At 42.1% G+C, this 19,465-nt stretch overlaps 1 protein-coding gene across 1 annotated transcript in view; it reads right to left on the bottom strand.

Annotated features, from left to right (window-relative positions):
- SYN2 (synapsin II) overlaps positions 1-19,465 on the bottom strand; it is a gene marked incomplete at both ends in the record, with an annotated part of 176,368 nt that overhangs the window by 43,260 nt on the left and 113,643 nt on the right. The window contains 2 exons of the mRNA XM_080625308.1: positions 2,179-2,321; positions 4,648-4,710. Of these exons, the coding sequence (XP_080481434.1) occupies positions 2,179-2,321; positions 4,648-4,710 (206 nt within the window). The remainder of the gene's footprint in view (positions 1-2,178; positions 2,322-4,647; positions 4,711-19,465) is intronic.

The raw sequence follows: 19,465 nt of genomic DNA, 5'->3' as shown, positions 1-19,465 counted from the left end.
TGCATCTGAGTGCTGGTATCTGGTGGTGTGTCATAACCATTAAGAGTTGGGCCTTATCCCTAAGACTCTGCCACTTGGGAGCTCTAAGACAGGCGAATCAACTCTGTTTATTAGAAACAACAGATGAGGGGTAGCACAGCATGAGAAATCTGCCTGTCAAAGCTCCAATAAGAGAGGAAAGCACTAGCCTAGCCTTGGAGAGGCAGAAGCAGTATGAAAAGGTCTGAGTTAGCAGAAGGAGGCTGACTGCTGACTGGAAGGAGAGGATGCTGAATAGCACGGAGTAGAATTAAAGGGGCAAGGTAGAACCCACGGCAACAAAAAAGGTGAGGCATAAGGAGAAAGGACTAAAAGACACAAAGTGGTCTGGAAAAGTGGTGGGACTAGATCAAGCAATGGTTTGAACAGAGAGGAGAGAGGTGATCTTGGGTTGTAACAGTATGGTGCTGTTAAAAAAACGTAGGATGGATCTCTCCGGACATGGGGCTAAAGCCACGAAAAGTTAACAGTCTGGAGCACCAATGTACTGGACACTGGAATTAACTTCCCTGCAGAAGCCAGGGGCTAGAGGCTGTATTGCCTATAGGGAGAGGTAGGGTACGCCCCACACCTGAAATTCTGTAGGAAGCTTGAGTCAGAGTTTCTGTCAGAACACTGCAAGTCACCAACAGAGGATTCCAGAAACCTCTCGATCCCCACAAGCGTTTTGAGTCTCATGCCTTGGCACTGTGGACAACTCAGATTTCCAGCACACTTCTTTTGCAAAATGTAGATAATTCTGGGTTCAGAATAAAGCGGAAGGACTGAGTGTCCATACTGCTGGAGGGACCTGACCTACAGGAATGGTATTTCCAGCAGCGCTGTCTTGTGCTTTGATAAGGCCTCTCAGATGCACAGTGAGCAGCAGATGAACTGAAGAGTCGCTCCTGAAAGGCCTCATCTTTTGTATTCTTACTCAAATACCCCTTAAAGTCATACGCCAGGAGAGGCCAGCAGTGATTCATGCAGTTTGGATCTTGTGACAGTCATGTCTTAGGGGAGAAGTTAAGAGTACGTGGCCTTCCAACATCAACCTAAGTTAAAGTATTTTGCCCCTTCTCCCAACCCTGTGCTGGTTTTACTTTCTAACAGAGCTTGTTGGCTATTCCTGAATCACTTGACACTTAATGCTAACCCTGTCCTTCATACTAGAAAACATTTTACCCGTTTTCTTTAACACAGCTCCAACTTTTGCTTCTCTTAGGGTTTATGGGTTTGATTGGAGTTCAGTTGTTCTTACTGATAAAGAACTTGACTGTACCTTATGAACATCAACATACAAAGGAATTCTGATCCCTCCAATGTTACAGGAGTTCCTAGAGAAATATCTTTGCATGTGTGGTGTGCATACGTCAATGCATGTGTGTATTTTTATCCATGTTTTGTTATATTTTTTGTGCCTCAGAAGTGTAAGCATGAGGGAGCGAAGACATGAGATGATCTAACTTGTCTATAAAACAGGAATGAAATGAGTGTATGTCAGATTACATTGCCTGATAATTGAAACAGACTGAAAATATGCATAAATACAGTTACCATAGCTCAGCTACTATATGATAACCTGCTTTGCTCCTGTAGTTTAATGTTGTCTGTGAAACTGAAACACCCTTGTAGAATGTCGTACAGTCAGGATCTTTAAAAAACCACTTGGATTCTAAAGTTAGAAGAGGTTTTCATCCTATATGTGAAGGTCACTGTGAGATTAGAATTCTTCCTACATGTGTTATGTTAAAAGGAGAGTACTTTGTCGCATTAGAGTGCTATGATTCAGGTTTATGTGAATGAATGCCACCTATGTCCTTTAGAGAAAATTTTACCCTAAGTTGTTGAAAAGATACAAAGGAATCTGATTTAACAAGTCCTCTATAAAAACAAATCCCCTTCCAAATGCTGCTCTTAGTAAATGAAAAAGTAAGCCAAGGTTAGCAGGAAAACCCCTCTGGCAGGCTCACCTGGTGTCTTATTCTCCTCCTCCCAGCCACAACCAACTCAAAGAAAGTCTTGATAAATCTGGAGAGTCTAAAACACTGTCTGTCCCAAGAGGCACATCAGCTCAGAGACTCATCCAACAGGCTTAATCGTATTGGTGCTTATCAAATTTGAAACAAAAGGATGAAAGAACATAAGGCATTGGCTCACATGTATGCTTTGTAGTTACTGCCTATCTTTTGGATCCTGATGTCATATTTGGAGTCTATGAAGGGTTCAGTAGTGGCGTAGGTCTGAGTAAGTGCTACCACGCTGGCTATGTCCTGAAAATCGTAGTGGTTTTCTACCTTGATCTGCAGTCATCATACCACAGGTAAACAACATATACAAAAGAAAAAAGAGTAATTAGGAATAAAATGTAGAATTCAGTTGCAAATGGCATTCATGAGAAGTACGGCTTTTGACAGCATCAGTTTATTAAAGAGTATTGGCTCTTCGATCTGATGTCTAGATTCTGTAACATTCCTGCATTAAAGTATTGATTTTTTCCACAAAATATTACCCATCACCTGTAGAAAGCAATCTGTAGATGGTGGAATTTTATGTTGCTTTTTATTTTTGTTAAGCGGTGGTTGTTAGTCTGAGATCTGGAGGCTTCAGGGGTTTTCAAGGTGTGCTGATCTGCCACACTGCTTTATACACCCCTCTGGTTCATTCTGTAAACTGCTGATGTAACTGAATGGATACAGAGCCCACCATGAACTGTCACATCACCTATCTCCCAGGAGGGAGGAGATGAAGGGTCCTAAGGAGCAAACATTCACACGGAGCACTGAGGGTTGGCTCAAGGGAGTAGGACCAGTTTTTCCCATTTTTCTCACTTCTCTGCAAGGAGTCAGGCTTTTAGGAGTAGGATTTCCTGGTTGTGGAACACTGTGGTGAATGGTATTAAATCCATCAATGTCTTGACATAAGAGGGAGGTGGAAAAATTGAGGGGAATACTGATTTAGGGGGGGAGGGAGGAGGAGACTGTAGAGGACAGAGGCATCACTTTTGGACAGGGAGGGCACATCTCTCCAGTTGACTTAAAGGAAGCGGGCTGAAATGGGGGGGGGGAAGAGAAGCCTTAGGGCTAGTAGAAAATGGGAGAGGAAAACTGGATGTCCAACATGCTGACTCCAAGTACAGTTCACACTGGTGAGGAAAGGAGGCAGGGATTAGTATTTCTCATGTTATCTAATATTAGGAGAGTTTGGAGGTCTTTGCAAGCCCAGCATCTTGTTTGCTTCCACTGTCACCTGGTACTTAAAAGGGAACCTGTGGGCCAGTGTGCCCCAGCTGACCACGGATATTAAATGGAGTCTGGTGAAGCTAAAAGAAGTCATAAGGCTTAAGTACTTGCTCTCAACTCTCAGTTGGAGAACAATACAGAGTAATTTGCTGGTTGACAGCCACAAAACCAGACACAATGCCTGGTTTCAACCTGGTTTCTGAAAATAGCATGTGTGAGTCTAATTACAACCAATGGAACCTCTACCCCTTGTAATGCCTGTCAGGAAGACAACCTCTGTTTGGACTCCGAAGTAAGCATTGTACTACAAAAGAACAGCATTTAATCTTCCAGGATTTCAAAATCTATAGCTAAAAATATCTATTTCTAGACATTTGATGTGCTGAACATTTCTGTGCATTATTTCCCTTTTCTATAAACGAGAGGTGAATATTGAAAGTACAATATGAACATTCTAATACTTCACATACGCAACCCGCAGAAACTGCAGTTCAAGGAATAAGTGGTTAATTCTGCTCTTAATTCTGATGGATTTCCACTGACTTACTGAAGGTGAAATAAATCATAACAGTCATAGTCAAAAGAACATAATATACAGTACAACTGCATAATTATTGACTAAAACACAGTTTAATCAGTTTTCTATTTGTATTACTAGTGGCAAATATTATGTTCATGGAGCTTTTGGAATTCAAGATGATAAATGTACCTACTCTCTGATGATTTGTTTTAAAAACCACTGAAGTGTTTTCAGCGACAGAAAGTGGTTAATCTATAATGACTGGAAATTTTCACCTCTATCAATGATAGCCAGATTTAAATCATTTCCCACTGAACCAGCATTGTGAGATAAGTGATATCAAAACAGCTGTACTCACCACTGAAATGCAATTACTTTGGAGAAAGAAAGCAGCAGTTATATAGTGGTATGAAACAATCACAGAGAATACATTAAGATAGGAAATGAATAAAAGTTCAGTATCAAGCTGAAGCTAATAAAGAACCAAGGCAAAACCTTTCTATATTCCCAGGTCCAGTAAGCTGGACTGTGCAAACAGACCTTGACTCTTACATAGTTTCATTTCAGTCAACTAAATCCGTAAGTAAGGTTCTGCTTTGAGAAAGCATCTCAGCATGTTTCAAAGAATGCCCTAGACAGGACAATGTGTAAACTGAAAAGGCTTCAAAGTGAAGCATTATGGGGTTTAATACTTTTTCCTGAAGAGAGATGCCTTCTCGACTAATGTACAAGCAGGGATTTGCAGGGGTAGGGATCCGAGACAGACTTTGGACAATGAAAAGTTAAACTATCCAGGAAACAACAGAACATGCGTGTTATTTTAGACAAACACCCGGTCTCCTAACATGCAGTAAGTAGCATCTGCACCTTTCCCATGCCTGAATGAGCATGTCCAATCTTCACAACAACAGGAAATGTTGGCATTGTTAGCTAAGGGGGAAAACAAGAAAGACGTATTAGAGATATTAGAGACAGAAACCAGGAGTTAAATGATTACACCATTTATGAAAATTATTTAAGCATGACCATAAAGCAGCCGAAGCTGTTCTTGCCATGGGGTTACTTGAACTGCTGCTCAGCTCCATACAGCTATGTATGCGCGGATGAGTTACTGCGTGCGTTTTCAGTGTCGTTTTATTCCCAGTACATCCAGCTGGTGTACGAGCATCTGAACTTTCTTGCATGCCTTTCTTCTGACTTCACTTCTGGAACTGAATTTCTGCTATTCCCTATTTTATGGTTTGTTACGGTGTTTTCTGACTCCGAAACTCACACTCTCCAAGGTTATGATCATTAATGATGACAAAGTAATCACCTTCTTTACTTTTCCCTTTGATTTCTATTATTTAGTAAGGCTGCAAATTCTTTTTGTGACCACTTATGAAAGCAATGATGTCTAATTCACCAAAACCCCCTTCTTTAAAGGCAGATCCTAGCTTCTGTTACAGAATATCCAAGTTCTGTAGCGAAGGCTCCAGCTTCTGCACAGAATGCAAATAATAATTCAGCCATTGATTAGGAAATCAAATACACGAAGACATATGAATATGGTTCTCTCTCTCAGAAAGCTCTGTGAATATCCAGTTTTACTTCCATCATTCCTTTGAAGCAGTTTTAGATCTCCCAATCATGGTATCTCCCAACAAAGCATAAATACAAATACTGAGCAGAAAAGGACTGTAACTAGAAATGAAGACCTGACCACCCTCAACACGTACTTACACTGGGCAGCAGCAGCAGCACAGGAAGTGTTACAGGGTCTGAAACCTTCATTTAGTGCCAAACTTTACCACAGTAAACACAATCAAATGCAAAGCTGATGCTTGAGAAAATAAACTGAGAATTCTCAGAGATCTTAAGACAAAATGACTTTCCAAACACTTTCAAAGGATTGTCGAGAGGTTAACTGGTGTTCACGCTTATCTCCCTGTGCTCTGCACAACACTGCACAGCAGCTCACAAACACAAACACCTGTCTAAGGGGGAAATGTCCTGGGATTCCAAAGACTGACATTAAGATACAGAGATAAAGCACAGGAACATCACTTGGCTTGTGGTGACATCCAAACCTACTTGCAAGTTTATAAAGCTAATTCAGATTCACATATGCTCTTCCTATACTTTAAACATGTATTTTCAGAATGATTTAAGGATTGCTGCTTTAAAACTACTGTAACTGAAGGCAAACCTGCACAAGAGCAAGTGGGCACTCATGGAGAGGTCCATATTCTACACCACTTACCATCAGATCCCCCGTACAATACACAGATCTCTTTCTTTTCTTTTTAACGGGCTTTCTCTGACCTTCCTAAAAGGCAATACAGGTTGTTCCAACTTTGTTTTTAAAACACAGAAAGGACACCCACAAAACACACCTATGTCACTTCTTTTTGTTTTGACAGAACATCAGTTTCTGGTCTGCCTCATCGGAAAAAGGAGGAATCTTTGGATGTACCCTTTCAATGTACCAGAGTTTTCAAAGCGTGAAACTACAGCTGTCAGCTATGCAACACAGGCCATGAAGGTTTGCAACTGATCTCTGCATCAATCCTCGAGCTAGCGCTAGTATGTCTTCTCAGGAGAAAACTACATCTGATTTAAAGACTTGCAGTCACAAAACATTTCCTACAGGAAATGCAAGGTTTGGAATCCTAGTTAGTTTTGTACATTAGTTAAGTGAGGATGTCATATATCTTATGACAGGGCATCCTCAAGGTTTGAAGTCAAGGATTACCACCACAGGAGAGCAGATCATTCTGAAACCCATCTCTTAGTGCTTTCTATTTCACACAAAACTGTGGCTGCCACATTTCAGTGCCTGCATAAAGTCACTGATATCTTGTGCAGAAAATCTGGGCACTTAAGACTAATGCTCTGGCAATCTGTAACTATGAAAACTGAAAGCCTTTTATTTAACTCTCATTTAGGAATCACTTTAAGCGTTGGTGTTTAAATCTAAAATACATTTAACTGCCGCTCACGGATCTGTTTCAATCTAACCAATCTAAGGCATGTAGGCATGAAAACAATTGATGAGTTTCAAAATAGCCAAATGCACAGCCAAAAGCATTATACAGTAAAGGTCACCTCTACAGCAGGTTAAGAATAAGGTTCCTGCTAGGCAGTAGGAATGCACAGTCCTGCACTGTCACCATCGAGTCACTTATTTACTGCTTTCAAGTTTTAAAACTAGACACCTTTTCTCCAAAGGTTTTGGGGGAGAAGGAGGAACAAATGATGCCTGACTCAACCTTCAGAGGGGCAGCACCACGTTTTTCTGATGGAGCTATAAACCACTGAGCCGAGTTTGTAATGGAAATGCTGGCAGACCTCTAACTACTGCCATACTAATGGCACTCCTGTAATTAAGAGGACCACATATCTTCCCGTGATTCCAAAGCCATGGAATCCTGTATGTGCCACAGGAACACTAACTCAGATTAGAAAAAAAACCCCAAAACAAACTAAAACCTCTGCTTTCTCCCTCAGAAAAATGCACTGACATCATCTGAGGTAAGAGAGTTCATTTTGCCCTGGAGTCCAACACCCAGATCTCATGCGGATACCACATCCCAGCACAGACTGGGATGCCCTTTGACAGGAATTTCTGGCTTAACAGAACAGGCAGTCTCAAGACTTTTCATGCATCTGGGTAAACGTTATGTACGATACAGCTGTGATGGCATCAGTGAAAACCTCCCAGCTCCACTGGTCTCCTTTCAATTTACATTATAATTACTTGGCAGAGAGATGCCTGGAAAGAAGATCTAGCAGGTACCAATGGATCCACTTCATTTAGAGCTGATATTAACAGGACTCATGGCATGTTTTCCTTGAAATGCATTGTTGAGGGGGAAAAGCTGGTTTACAAAAAAATACTTATTTTTCAAAGGTTTTCTTGAATTCAGAAAAGTATAAATTCTACTGTGACAGTTAAAAACTGGCAGAGATGGAAATGGACTACACTGCGTGACCCCTTACAAATACATATAACAGGCATGAAATACATCTGAGTATTAACAACAGCAACAGAAAAGATAAACAGGATTTCTATTATAACTGAAATAACAATGCAACAAACGATCATTTTTAGTTAGAAAGCAGAATACATGTCAAGCATGCGATACACTTTTCTATCGTTACATGCGAGTATGATCAGATTGGTAATAAATAGCAGCAGCAACTGGAAAAACTGTCATGGCTCGTTGTAGGAACATATATACAAACCAGTTGAGATACATTACTAGTATTTGCTAATATTAGATCATTAACCAAAATAATGTCACCGAGTGACTGATGAAAATGTTTCATCAGCTCCTAAAGATTAAAGAGAGAGATTCAGTTGACATTTTCAGTTCTGTGGTTTTAACTTCTTATATTGTTCTTTTAAATACAAGTGAAGTCTCATTTCAACAGAACTTTAGCTTAGAATAAATTGCACAGCTTACTTCCACGACTGGACTAGGTACTACTACTAGTAGGTACTACTTTGATCTGTAAACTTGAAGATGTTCCCCAGGAGAGCAAAGAGCAGACTATATCTTGCAGATAAAAGGCACTAGCAAAAAATCTTTTGAAGCAAAATCCCTTTAAAACCTGGGTAACAGAAGTCAACCCCTAACTTTCAAACAGAGACGTACTTAGCATGGCAGTTGCTTTACTGAAATGAAATGTCCTAACGGTGTCTGTCACTAACAGGGTGAATTACATTTACCAACTTAATGTCCAGGCAAATCTACTGGTTGTGACCACAGGGCACCTTGAAGCTGGTGTTCACTCATGACTGATGGGATCTGAATGAGTATAGCAGTAACACTTCAAACCTCTGGCAGAGCAGGCACTTCCCAAGGGTCAGCACTCCAACCCTGTTCTGGGGAACTGCACTGCAGAGGGTTCAAGGACAGAGGAGAATGAGGGATTAAATATTAGAAGTGATTAAATCTGTCATGGAAATCCAACAGTAGATATGGCCTTAAAATGTGACTGTAATATCCTGTCTGAAAAATCTTCACCTCTTTAATAACACGTCTATCTTTTCCCTGTCCAAAGAACTTTCTATTAGTCTTTTCCATTCAAGAGCTGTTGTGTATCTGCATGCTGCTTATTAACTCTTCACTATCACTTTATTTTACATCCCTACCAGTTATTTCATTATTTTCAAGGCAGTACAGCTGAAAACAGTTCTTGCAATGGTGCTGAGTGCCAGTGACTCTGAAACAGGCCTAATGCAGTTCTTTAGGTGAACACATCTGAAGTTAATTGTGGTCCTCACAGGAGTGGCTTTTCTGAAACGAGTGGATTTAATTTTTCAGCCACGTACTTGCACTGGGACTACAGGAGCTGACAAACAGGCTCAAACTCCAGCTTCTCTGGTACAGCTTCTAAATCCCATGAGCTCTGGCCTCCATCATCTCCACAGGCAGACTGGAGACCAATGTACAAGACTTGTACGTTCAAAGCACTTGTAGCAGCAACTGTAATATTCTTTCTTCTAAATCTCTGGTAAGAATACAGACAGCAAGCCCTCTGCAGCCCTCACTGGGTCAGATCCACCATTCATTCTTCACCTGGTTCATTCACGTTAGTTTCATCAGAGCAAAGAGAGTACAGAAGGAACTCATGACAAACATCAGTTCTCCAATTTCCCACTTGCTCTTTTTGTTTCCCACACTATTGCCAGGCAACCAGCAAATCATTAGAGCTGCAGTGAAACTATTTAGATTTACAAAGAGGCAAAGAACTATCTCAAACAGGATTTATACTGACGGAATTACTGAATCCAGGAAGAAATTTGCCCCAATATTCTGAACTTGCTGAATAAATGCAAATTAAGACAAGTGTGCATCACAGCAGCACGTTTCTCATGTCATCAAGTCTCACAATCAGGTCACGTAATCTGTTGAGTTGGCTAGTGTGATACTTCAAAGCTATTTGAAACTGCTGGTGTTGGAAGCAGTAAGTTATCAAATCATCTCCATTAAGGTTTTAAATGCTTTGGATTTTTACTCTTCTGTCAACATAAGTTATATTCTGAGAATGAAGACCCTAGGCCCACTGTAGGAGAGGATCTGGTTTAAGACCATCTTAAGAACATAAACGTACACAAGTCCATGGGACCTGAGGAAATCCATCCGCGGGTCCTGAAGGAGCTGGCAAATGAAGTTGCTAAGTCACTGGCCATCATATTTGAAAAATCATGGCAGTCAGGTGAAGGTCCCGACGACTGGAAAAAGGGAAATATAACCCCCATTTTCAAGAAGGGGAAAATGGATGACCCAGGGAATTACAGACCAGTCAGTCTCACCTCTGTGCCTGGCAAACTCTTGGAGCAGATTCTCCTGGAAGGCATGCTAAGGCACATGGAAAACAAGGAGGTGGTTGGTGACAGCCACCATGGCTTCACTAAGGGGAAATCCTGCCTGACCAATTTAGTGGCCTTCTATGACGGGGCTACAGAACTGATGGACAGAGGCAGAGCAGTTGACGTCATCTACCTGGACTTGTGCAAAGCGTTCGACACTGTCCCACACGACATCCTTGTCTCTAAATTGGAGACATCAATTTGATGGGTGGGCCACTCGGTGGATAAAGAACCGGCTGGATGGCTGCACACAAAGAGTTGTGGTCAATGGCTCAATGTCCAACTGGAGACCGGTAACGAGTGGTGTCCCTCAGGGATCGGTGTTGGGACCGGTCTTGTTCAACATCTTTGTCGGTGACATGGACAGTGGCATTGAGTGCGCCCTCAGCAAGTTTGCTGATGACACCAAGCTGTGTGGTTCGGTTGGTACGCCGGAGGGAAGGGATGCCATCCAGAGGGACCTCGACACGCTTGTGAGGTGGGCTGATGCCAACCTGATGAAGTTTAACCATGCCAAGTGCAAGGTCCTACACCTGGGTTGGAGCAATCCCAGGCACAGCTACAGGTTGAGCAGAGAAGAGATTGAGAGCAGCCCTGCAGAAAAGGACTTGGGGGTGTTGGTCAATGAGAAAATGAACATGAGCCGGCTGCAGTGTGCGCTCGCAGCCCAGAAAGCAACCGTATCCTGGGCTGCATCAAGAGGAGCGTGACCAGCAGGTCGAAGGAGGTGATCCTGCCCCTCTACTCTGCTCTTGTGAGACCTCACTTGGAGCATTGTGTGCAGTTCTGGTGTCCTCAACATAAAAAGGACATGGAACTGTTGGAACAAGTCCAGAGGAGGCCACGAGGATGATCAGGGGACTGGAGCACCTCCCGTATGGAGACAGGCTGAGAAAGTTGGGGCTGCTCAGCCTGGAGAAGAGAAAGCTGCGTGGAGACCTCATAGCAGCCTTCCAGTATCTGAAGGGGGCCTACAAGGATGCTGGGGAGGGACTCTTCATTAGGGACTGCAGTGACAGGACAAGGGGTAACGGGTTCAAACTTAAACAGGGGAAGTTTAGATTGGATCTAAGGAAGAAATTCTTTGCTGTTAGGGTGGTGAGGCACTGGAATGGGTTGCCCAGGGAGGTTGTGAATGCTCCGTCCCTGGCAGTGTTCAAGGCCAGGTTGGATGAGGCCTTGGGTGACATGGTTTAGTGTGGGGTGTCCCTGCCCATGGCAGGGGGTTGGAACTGGATGATCTTAAGGTCCTTTCCAACCCTAACTATTCCATGATTCTATGATTACATCCAACATTCCTTTTCTGTGATGCTAGGATGATTTGCAAATTGGATTCAAACACGAATTATGTTCAAAGATTAGTTACTGTTCAGAATGCACAAAATCTTCAAAACATCACTGTACTGCTCTTCTGAAAAGTCAACAAGTTTCCAATATGTTGTATATGTTTTTTTCCTAACAGATCTAGGGCTGACCTATCTTCTGTTCTCACCCCACATAGTAATAATAACACTGAATGAACAGGGAAATACAGACATTTCAATCAATTTCAGAAAATACTGCAACAATCATTGGTCAAAACTGCCGAATTAAAATGGTTAAAAAAGACACTGATCAAGTGGTATGAGTGCTCAAAAAGAGCAAGCAAGTACAGTGAGAACAGCTCCCTGCACATCAGATAGTCGTTGAAAACACGGGCTCCAGAAGACTTCAGGAACACAAAAAGCTTTGAAAGCTCCTGAGCTCTGATCTGGAGATGCACAGTAGTAACCAGCCAACCTGGCTGCGTTTAGGACAGATTTCAGACTCAAAACTAAGCATACCCTGCCAGCCAAAACCTGAGAGGAACCAGTTAAAGGTAAAACATACAGTTACTCCCTTCCTTGTGTCTCAAAAGTTGGTAGAGGATTTCTTCTTGTTGAGAAAAGGAACGAATCCTTATTCTTCTGGAAGACTTAACTTGTTATCTAAATGTTAAGTGTTTGTAAAAGTACTCATGAGCATCATTCAAAACACCGGAGTATATCCATGGGGATATAACAGTACACAGCACGCCAGCGTTCCCAAGCCTGGGGTGCTTGCTGTGCCGGGGTCACCATGGCCCTGCCGCATAAGCTGTGTGAAAGAACCAACTACACACAGTTGGATGTGACATGTTAAACAAACAAACCAATTGACCAACAACCCAAACCAAGGAACAGCACAAAAAGTGCTCTGTGGAAAGGAAGTGTCGTGGTTTGAGCCCAGCCATTAACTCAGAACCATGCAGCCGCTTGCTCACTCCCCTCTTCTTCCTCCCCAATCCCGGAGGGATGGGGAGGAGAATCAAAAGAATGTAACTCCCAGGGGTTGAGATAAGAGCAGTCCAGAAGGTATAACACAAATCACTGCTGCTACCACCAATGATAGTAATGATGAGGGGAATAACAAGGGGAGAAAATTCAACTGCTCACCACCCGCCGACCGACACCCAGCCCAACACAAGCAGCAATCTGAGCCTCCAGGGTAACTCCCCCCAGTTTCTATACCGGGCATGACGTGCTGTGGTATGGAATACCTCTGTGGCTAGTTTGGGTCAGGTGTCCTGTCTCTGCTTCCCTCCTCCCTAGCAGAGCATGAGACTCACAAAGTCCTTGGTCAGAGTAAACATTACTGAGCAACAACTAAAAACATCGGTGTTATCAGCGCTGTTCCCAGGCTGAAAATCAAAACCACAGCACTGCACCAGCTACAAAGGAGAAAAATAACTGTTACACCTGAACTCAGGACAGGAGGGTGTTGAAATAGATGCTGCAACACTGGCCTCTGAGCAGCTAAAGAAAAGAATAAACTCATGAGTAATCATCTGATAGATGCTCCGCTCATGGAGAAGTGCCCTGTTTTTACACTATGCTGCTCCCTGTATTTTCAGTGCACTTTAATGAAAAATAAAAGGAAAATCAGTAGTCTGCCATAGTACTTCTTACTAAGAAGTACTTAATACTTCCCTCCTTCCTGAATTCACTGCTATGATTTCCTTCAAACAGAAATGTGTGCACTGTGCTTGCACTGCAGCAGCAGCAGCATGCGAAAACCTCCTGTTACTTGAACATATTAACAAGAGTCATGTCCTCCCAGTGAACCTGACAAAATAAACTCCACTTGTGTTTTACAAAGAAACAAACCACACATTGCAACTAGAGGCAGCTGGCAGCACCATTAGTCTGGTGAGCATAGGTTCACTCTAGGATGCGTGTAGGTCCGAGGTTTGACGTCCCCTTCTTACAAACATACTCCTGCCCCATCAGTTTATTCTTTACTAAACTCCAGCCAAACCTAAGGCTCTTGGGCAGAAATCCTACCTCATGGTTTTATTTTTTCCTGAATGGAGCCTAAGTCAGTTGCAGGATGTGACACAGTTTTGCCACAGTCATTTTGGAAGGAATTGTCTGATGAGAGATCAGCTTGTCAATGACAGAACACAGACACCCAGTCCCGTCAGGTACCATGACCAAGCCTCCCCCCATCCCATTCATGCATGCCCAGGGAACCTGCTGGTCACTGGCGCTGCAGGATGGCAGCACTGCCCACAGAGCTCTATACACAAGACCGTGACAAGTCACCAAAAATACTTCCTTTTGAATTTGACCGAGCTGTGAAGCCTCTTTACTCTTACCCAAGTTCAAGTTTGAAAATGAAATGCATTTGCTAAATTCTGACCATTATAGACAATACAGTTGCTTAATTTCTGAGTATAAATTTCATGCATTGAAGTTTAACAAAGTAACTTTGGATCTGGTAACAACAAAGCTGACTTAGAATTAAAAGAAGTTTTCCTAATTGGATGAGCATGAAAATCTAAGCAGCCAGTTAATGTCACGATTCTCTTACTGATGTCACAACAAGGACAATTATTATTGCTGCTTAACACTTTATCTGCATCAATGTCTTCAATTGAAGATTCTTTGTACTATGAGCTTACAGAGATACGGATTATTTCATTGTATTAACCTTTAATATCTGACCACCTAGAGATTTCATTAATCTGCTTATCATGCTTTTTACTGTAGAAAGAAGTATTCAGTTTGATATACACAATACCTACAGGCACTGTTACCATCTTCTGTCATCTGAAGCGAAGGTTATGGACTTGACCAGTGAATGACTGAACAGGTAACCAGCAGTCTCCATCTGTATTACTGTTCGCACTTCTCCATATGTCATGGAAATCATAGCAATCCTTTCCTATCTCAGCAGTTTCCTGGAGTTTAGGTCTGGTTTATTTGAGTGTCATCCTGCGATTTCTTCACTCTATTAGTTTAAAATAAATCCTTACAATTTAAGCTTCATACACTAAAGTGCTCAAAGGTTTAGGAGTTCGGCAATTTAAGATTTTCGAGCAATGCTTACAGTTACACAATAGAAGCTGGTTTATTCCCAAGAGCTATCATTTGAATTTTTCGGAATCTACTTTGAATTCTTCTAACTGAAACAAAACATGAGATGTAATTCATGCCGTACGCAAAAGTAAAAGGAGGCAAAGATCATCTGCTAAGAAGAAAGCAAAGCCCTCTGCAGGCAACCATAGAGAAAGCCCAGTTTCTGGAAGGTGGTGGTCACCCGGCTTTAATGTCCTCGTGGTTGAGCTGAGTCGAAAAGCCACAATAGGAAAAAAAATATAGGAATAAAAAGTAGCAACAAAACCCCCAGATGTTGCATAAACAGGACTTACCTCAAGTGCAGTGTTTAAATATTTATCTTTCCAATAATCCCCAGGCAAAGTTCATTTAACCACTCTAGCTCCATGTAATTTATTTGTGGAATATGCATCAGACTCAATCTAATTTTGGAGAAAGGAAATTAAAAGTGAAATAATTTAGGTGCCCTTTTATTCAGTTTTGCCTTCCCAGAAACAGGCAGGAAGAGCCCTAAATCAATAAACAAGCAGCAGAAGATGTCCTTGCTCTGCTCTGTTTGGTTTTCACAAAGCACAGTCCCAGGATAGCCGAGGCTCAGCCACCAGCAGCTCTTGGCACTGGCAGGGGTGGCCCTGCAGGAAAGCAGCAGCTCCACACGGAAAGTGCTGTTTTTCCCAGCAAACACCAAGAGCAATGCAGAAACGTTGAGCCTGATTTTCCACTGCCTTGTACCTTGACTGAAGAAGGCAGGTGTAAAATCCTATCTGTATGGAGTAACGTTTGACACCTGCTTTACACAAGTGGGGAGCCAAAGGAGAAGCTGACAGGCTTTGTCTTATCTTTTTAGAAATGGGGGCATTAAAGAAATCTAAAAGCTCAGGTGGATGAAAAGAGCAAAGCTTTAATTTAAATTAATTTTAATACAAACTTTCTAACGCTTGAATTGGATTAGTGTGCTGGGTAACCAAGAAGAGGCAAATGTACCTCAACTGTGATTTCTTCATTCAAAACGGAGGGTTAAAATGGCTTATAAACTAAACAAGTGTCCTACAGAGGCAGGGAAATGCTGGGCCACACCAATTCCCACCACATGGAATGAGAGTTGATTTGACCCTGGGTATTCCAAGCAGCCCCGGCACAGCAGAGGCCTCCAGCTGCCAGCAGCCCCACCTCGTAGGGCTGGGTCTAAGGCACCAATTTCCCTGGTAGTCACTGACATCAGTACAAGTTTTGACACGATCTTACTGTGTAAGGACATTATCAAGTAAATCTGAACCAGGAAATCAACCTAAAACACCTGTGTCCCCACAACTGGTTTTACCTAATTCAAGACAGAGGCAATCTGATGGGAGAAAAATCTTCTATTTTCAATACCTGTACAGCAAGAAACCAGAAATTGTCATTAAGATGAAACACATGAAGTATAATGGCAGTGAGTCAGAAAGAGCAGTTCTCACAGATCTCTCATAGAAAATCTGGAGAAAACTAAGTCTTCCCCAAGACAAATTCTATTTTGATTCTAGCATGTCAATTCCTATCATTCTACCAACTATTTTAGCAAACTTCTGCCTCTAAAATCAAGCAGCATTTTGCAACCTTATAAAAACAATCACCCAAATTGCTGTGACTATAAACTGTATGGTGCTTTTTTACTGTAGTGTTTTGGAAATGACAGCTATAAATACCCTCCCTTTCAAAGCAGGCTGCAGGACATATGGAGACACTGAAATTTAAAATCCATGAAAGCTCATTTGTCTTGTGAAATAGTATCCAAATTTGGAATTTTCAACCTGATTGTACAGGGGTTTTTTTATAGGATGTGTACCTTGACCGTATCGAGGGCAGCACTAAGAACTCCAGCAAGGCATCAAGAAAGCACCAGATAAACTTTTACCGTGGCAAATCCTGCCTATCATTCTAAAACAAGATTCACTGGCCACAATGGAGAGAAATAAGATTGATATAGATAAAGGATCACACTCTGTAGGCTGCCAGAAGCTCATGCACAGAGCAGGGAGCCCAGCCAAATGACCCTGTGTAGGTTCAAACTGCTTGAGAGCTGGAAGGGCCCCAGGCCAGGCAGAGGTGGTGCTGCAGGGTTGTCCTGTGGACACACGGCTGCCAAAGGCTGACCCACGAGAGCAGAGGACAGTCACTGGGAGGAAGAGTGGGAAAGCAGCACAGAGCACAGTGCTGCCTCCCCCCATGTCAGCTCTGGGGGTGATGCACCTCATTCCTCACCTTTTGCCCCCAGTAACTCCTGGGGAAGAGATGAGAGTAACAGGAAGTCAGTATGCGTCTGTTCTGGAGCTCAGGAGGAGCTATGTTTCAGGGCTCTCTGGTATGGCATCCAACAGAGGAGACTTAGTGTCTACTACAGGTATCTGGGGGTGTTAGAACAGACAGAAACAGTGGTAATTCATGACCAGAATGCTGTTGACAGATGCCAATGCTTCAGAGTAAACATTAAGAAGGATCATGAAAACTCACAGTACAAAAAGCTCCTCCAGAACCAAAAGTCCTGCACAAAACTGCAAGTCCTATTGAGAAGAGATGAAGCTGAACATAAACTTGACGGTAGGCAGGTGTCCTGCCTTGTTTTGATGTTGTGCACATCAACAAATACAGATTATCCCAGTTCCTGTCTATTTTCTTGCATTTTACTAGAAATCAGTTGTTCAACACTAGACTTATGTAGCCAGACAGAAATAAGAAAGTGCCATGTGTTCTTCCTATGGTGTCAATAACGAATGGAAGGAATCAGTGACTATCCCTTGATAAATGAACTTTGCTGTTATTACCAAGCGTAGGCTGTATCAGGATGTAACCAGGGAGTGGGCACTATTTCATCCTGCTACCCTTCATCCTTCACTTGCGTTATGACATATTTTGCTATGATATCATGGCAAGGAAAACTGACATCATAACATTGAGCACAGTGAAAGAAGCCCTGTACTGCTGGTCCACATATACAAATACTAAAAAGACTGGGGTTTTGTTCAGTCTGCTTATATTTATAAACCCTGGCAATAATTTCTGTACTATTATTTAAAATACAAGATTATTCTGCTTAAAAGTTAGTCAAGGACTATTTCTATGTCTTTTGGGAATGATCTTTGTGTTTTACAAGGTCAAGCTCTAACTGTAATACAGACTGGTTGCTGAGCTTAAGGTTTCTTTTAAACTCTGTAAAAGTTATTTCTCTAATACAAGAACTCCTAACCAGATACAATATAAAAAAGGACAACATATCTTTAAGCTAAAATGCTTGCTGATACTGTTCAGCAGTAACAGGTACTCCAACACTGCACTGCTAGTGGTAGAAGCTACAACTATCAATATTTGTCTCCTCTGAGAAATGGACTAAAAATTCATTTGTGAGAGCATGTTCCTGAGTACAGAGATTTCCAGGCTCAGCAAAATCCCTTTCAAATGCTATGATGTAAATAAGTCTTCGTCTAAACTCTGATGGTAATCTGACAAAACTTACTGTTTCAGAATGAAGCTGTATTAGAGAACAGGAATTCTGCTGAGGCTTTGAAAACTGTTGCCCTTTTACATTTTGGTAAGATTGTGTCATGAAGAAATGAGAGATACACCTACCAAAACCCTGCTCAGTCGCTGGACTTGCATGGGAAGCAGAACAGGCAGTTTTAAGGGCTGGTTTTGAATGAGTAAGTCCAGGTACCCTGGGACTGACCATGACGTGTATCTGCCCTTCTGCTGTTGCGACAAGTTGCTTCGTGTTGGGGTTGAGAAACTTTCTAGCCACAAGCTTCTCTAGAACCCACATCACCACTGAAAGGTCCTGTTGTGTGCAGCATGTCCCAAAGCATGTCCCTTCCATGCTGACTGGGTGTACACACACCTACGGGGACCCTGTTTATCGATGACATTTCTTATGGCCACTGGCTTCTCGAAGTGTGATCATGCTGTAAATCCTGCACCTATGTTCAGAATGCTTTGCAAGACTCTTAAAAACCCAACTGAATTATTTCAAGAGTAGCTGCAGGCAATACTACACAGGATCATAATTAAAAGGTGTTTTTACAGCCTTCTCACGATTACCATACGAGATTCGGGTTTGGCATTTCAGTCAAATTTATTTAATTCTCAGCTATTTCTGAAAGTTAGTTGTGAATTTTTAGCTTGTCACAAAATTATTTTTGTTATGAGCATAGTGTTTTTAATCTGATCGCACAATGAGTTTGTACAAGATAGCCTTCAGGACATGCAGAGAGTAGGAGTTTGACGTGCCGTTCTAGACAACCTTAGGCAAAACATGCCTTAGTTAACCACAAACAGGTATGCCTGTGAGCTCGGTGTTAGACAAGACACTTTGGCCAGCATATTTCTTTATTGCAGTAATCAACTTGGTCTGTTTAGATCATCTATAGCAGCAGCCATGTAATATCACCTAGATATCAACCAATGGCCCTCAATTTGTTCATCACTTCCTAGTCCTACTGCCCTAAGTCAGACTTGAGAATCAACAACATATAACTACTGACCACAGAAGCCATCGAAATACCTGCTTGGATTTGGTCTTGTTCCATGCCTTGAACTTCCTGTGTAAGGGTTCAGCCTCACATCTTTTTTATCTTTTCACTCAGATGAAAAGCTTCCTCTAGGTGAGAACAGAGATGACAACAGGTCTAAATCATTTTCAGGTGTTAGTCCTGGATTTAGGTCCAACCTTATCATTTAAAGCCAAAACTTCAGGCTGGAAAAATAAAAATTAACTAGATGAGGATGCAGGGTACAATCTGGCCAGCTCAGATTTGAATGTGGATCTAAAATCCAGAAACGAGACCCAATTCTAGCAATTCTGTGTGTTTGTGTGTTTGGTTTTGACAGACTGAGCATGTCTCTGTGGGTGATGGGAGGAATAAAAAGCAGAATCATAGCACTACTAGTTGTAGACCTG

The sequence above is a fragment of the Psittacula echo genome (assembly GCF_963264785.1).
Source record: "Psittacula echo genome assembly, chromosome: 9".
Lineage (NCBI taxonomy): Eukaryota > Metazoa > Chordata > Aves > Psittaciformes > Psittacidae > Psittacula > Psittacula echo.
This window is presented reverse-complemented; position numbering and strand designations above follow the sequence as displayed.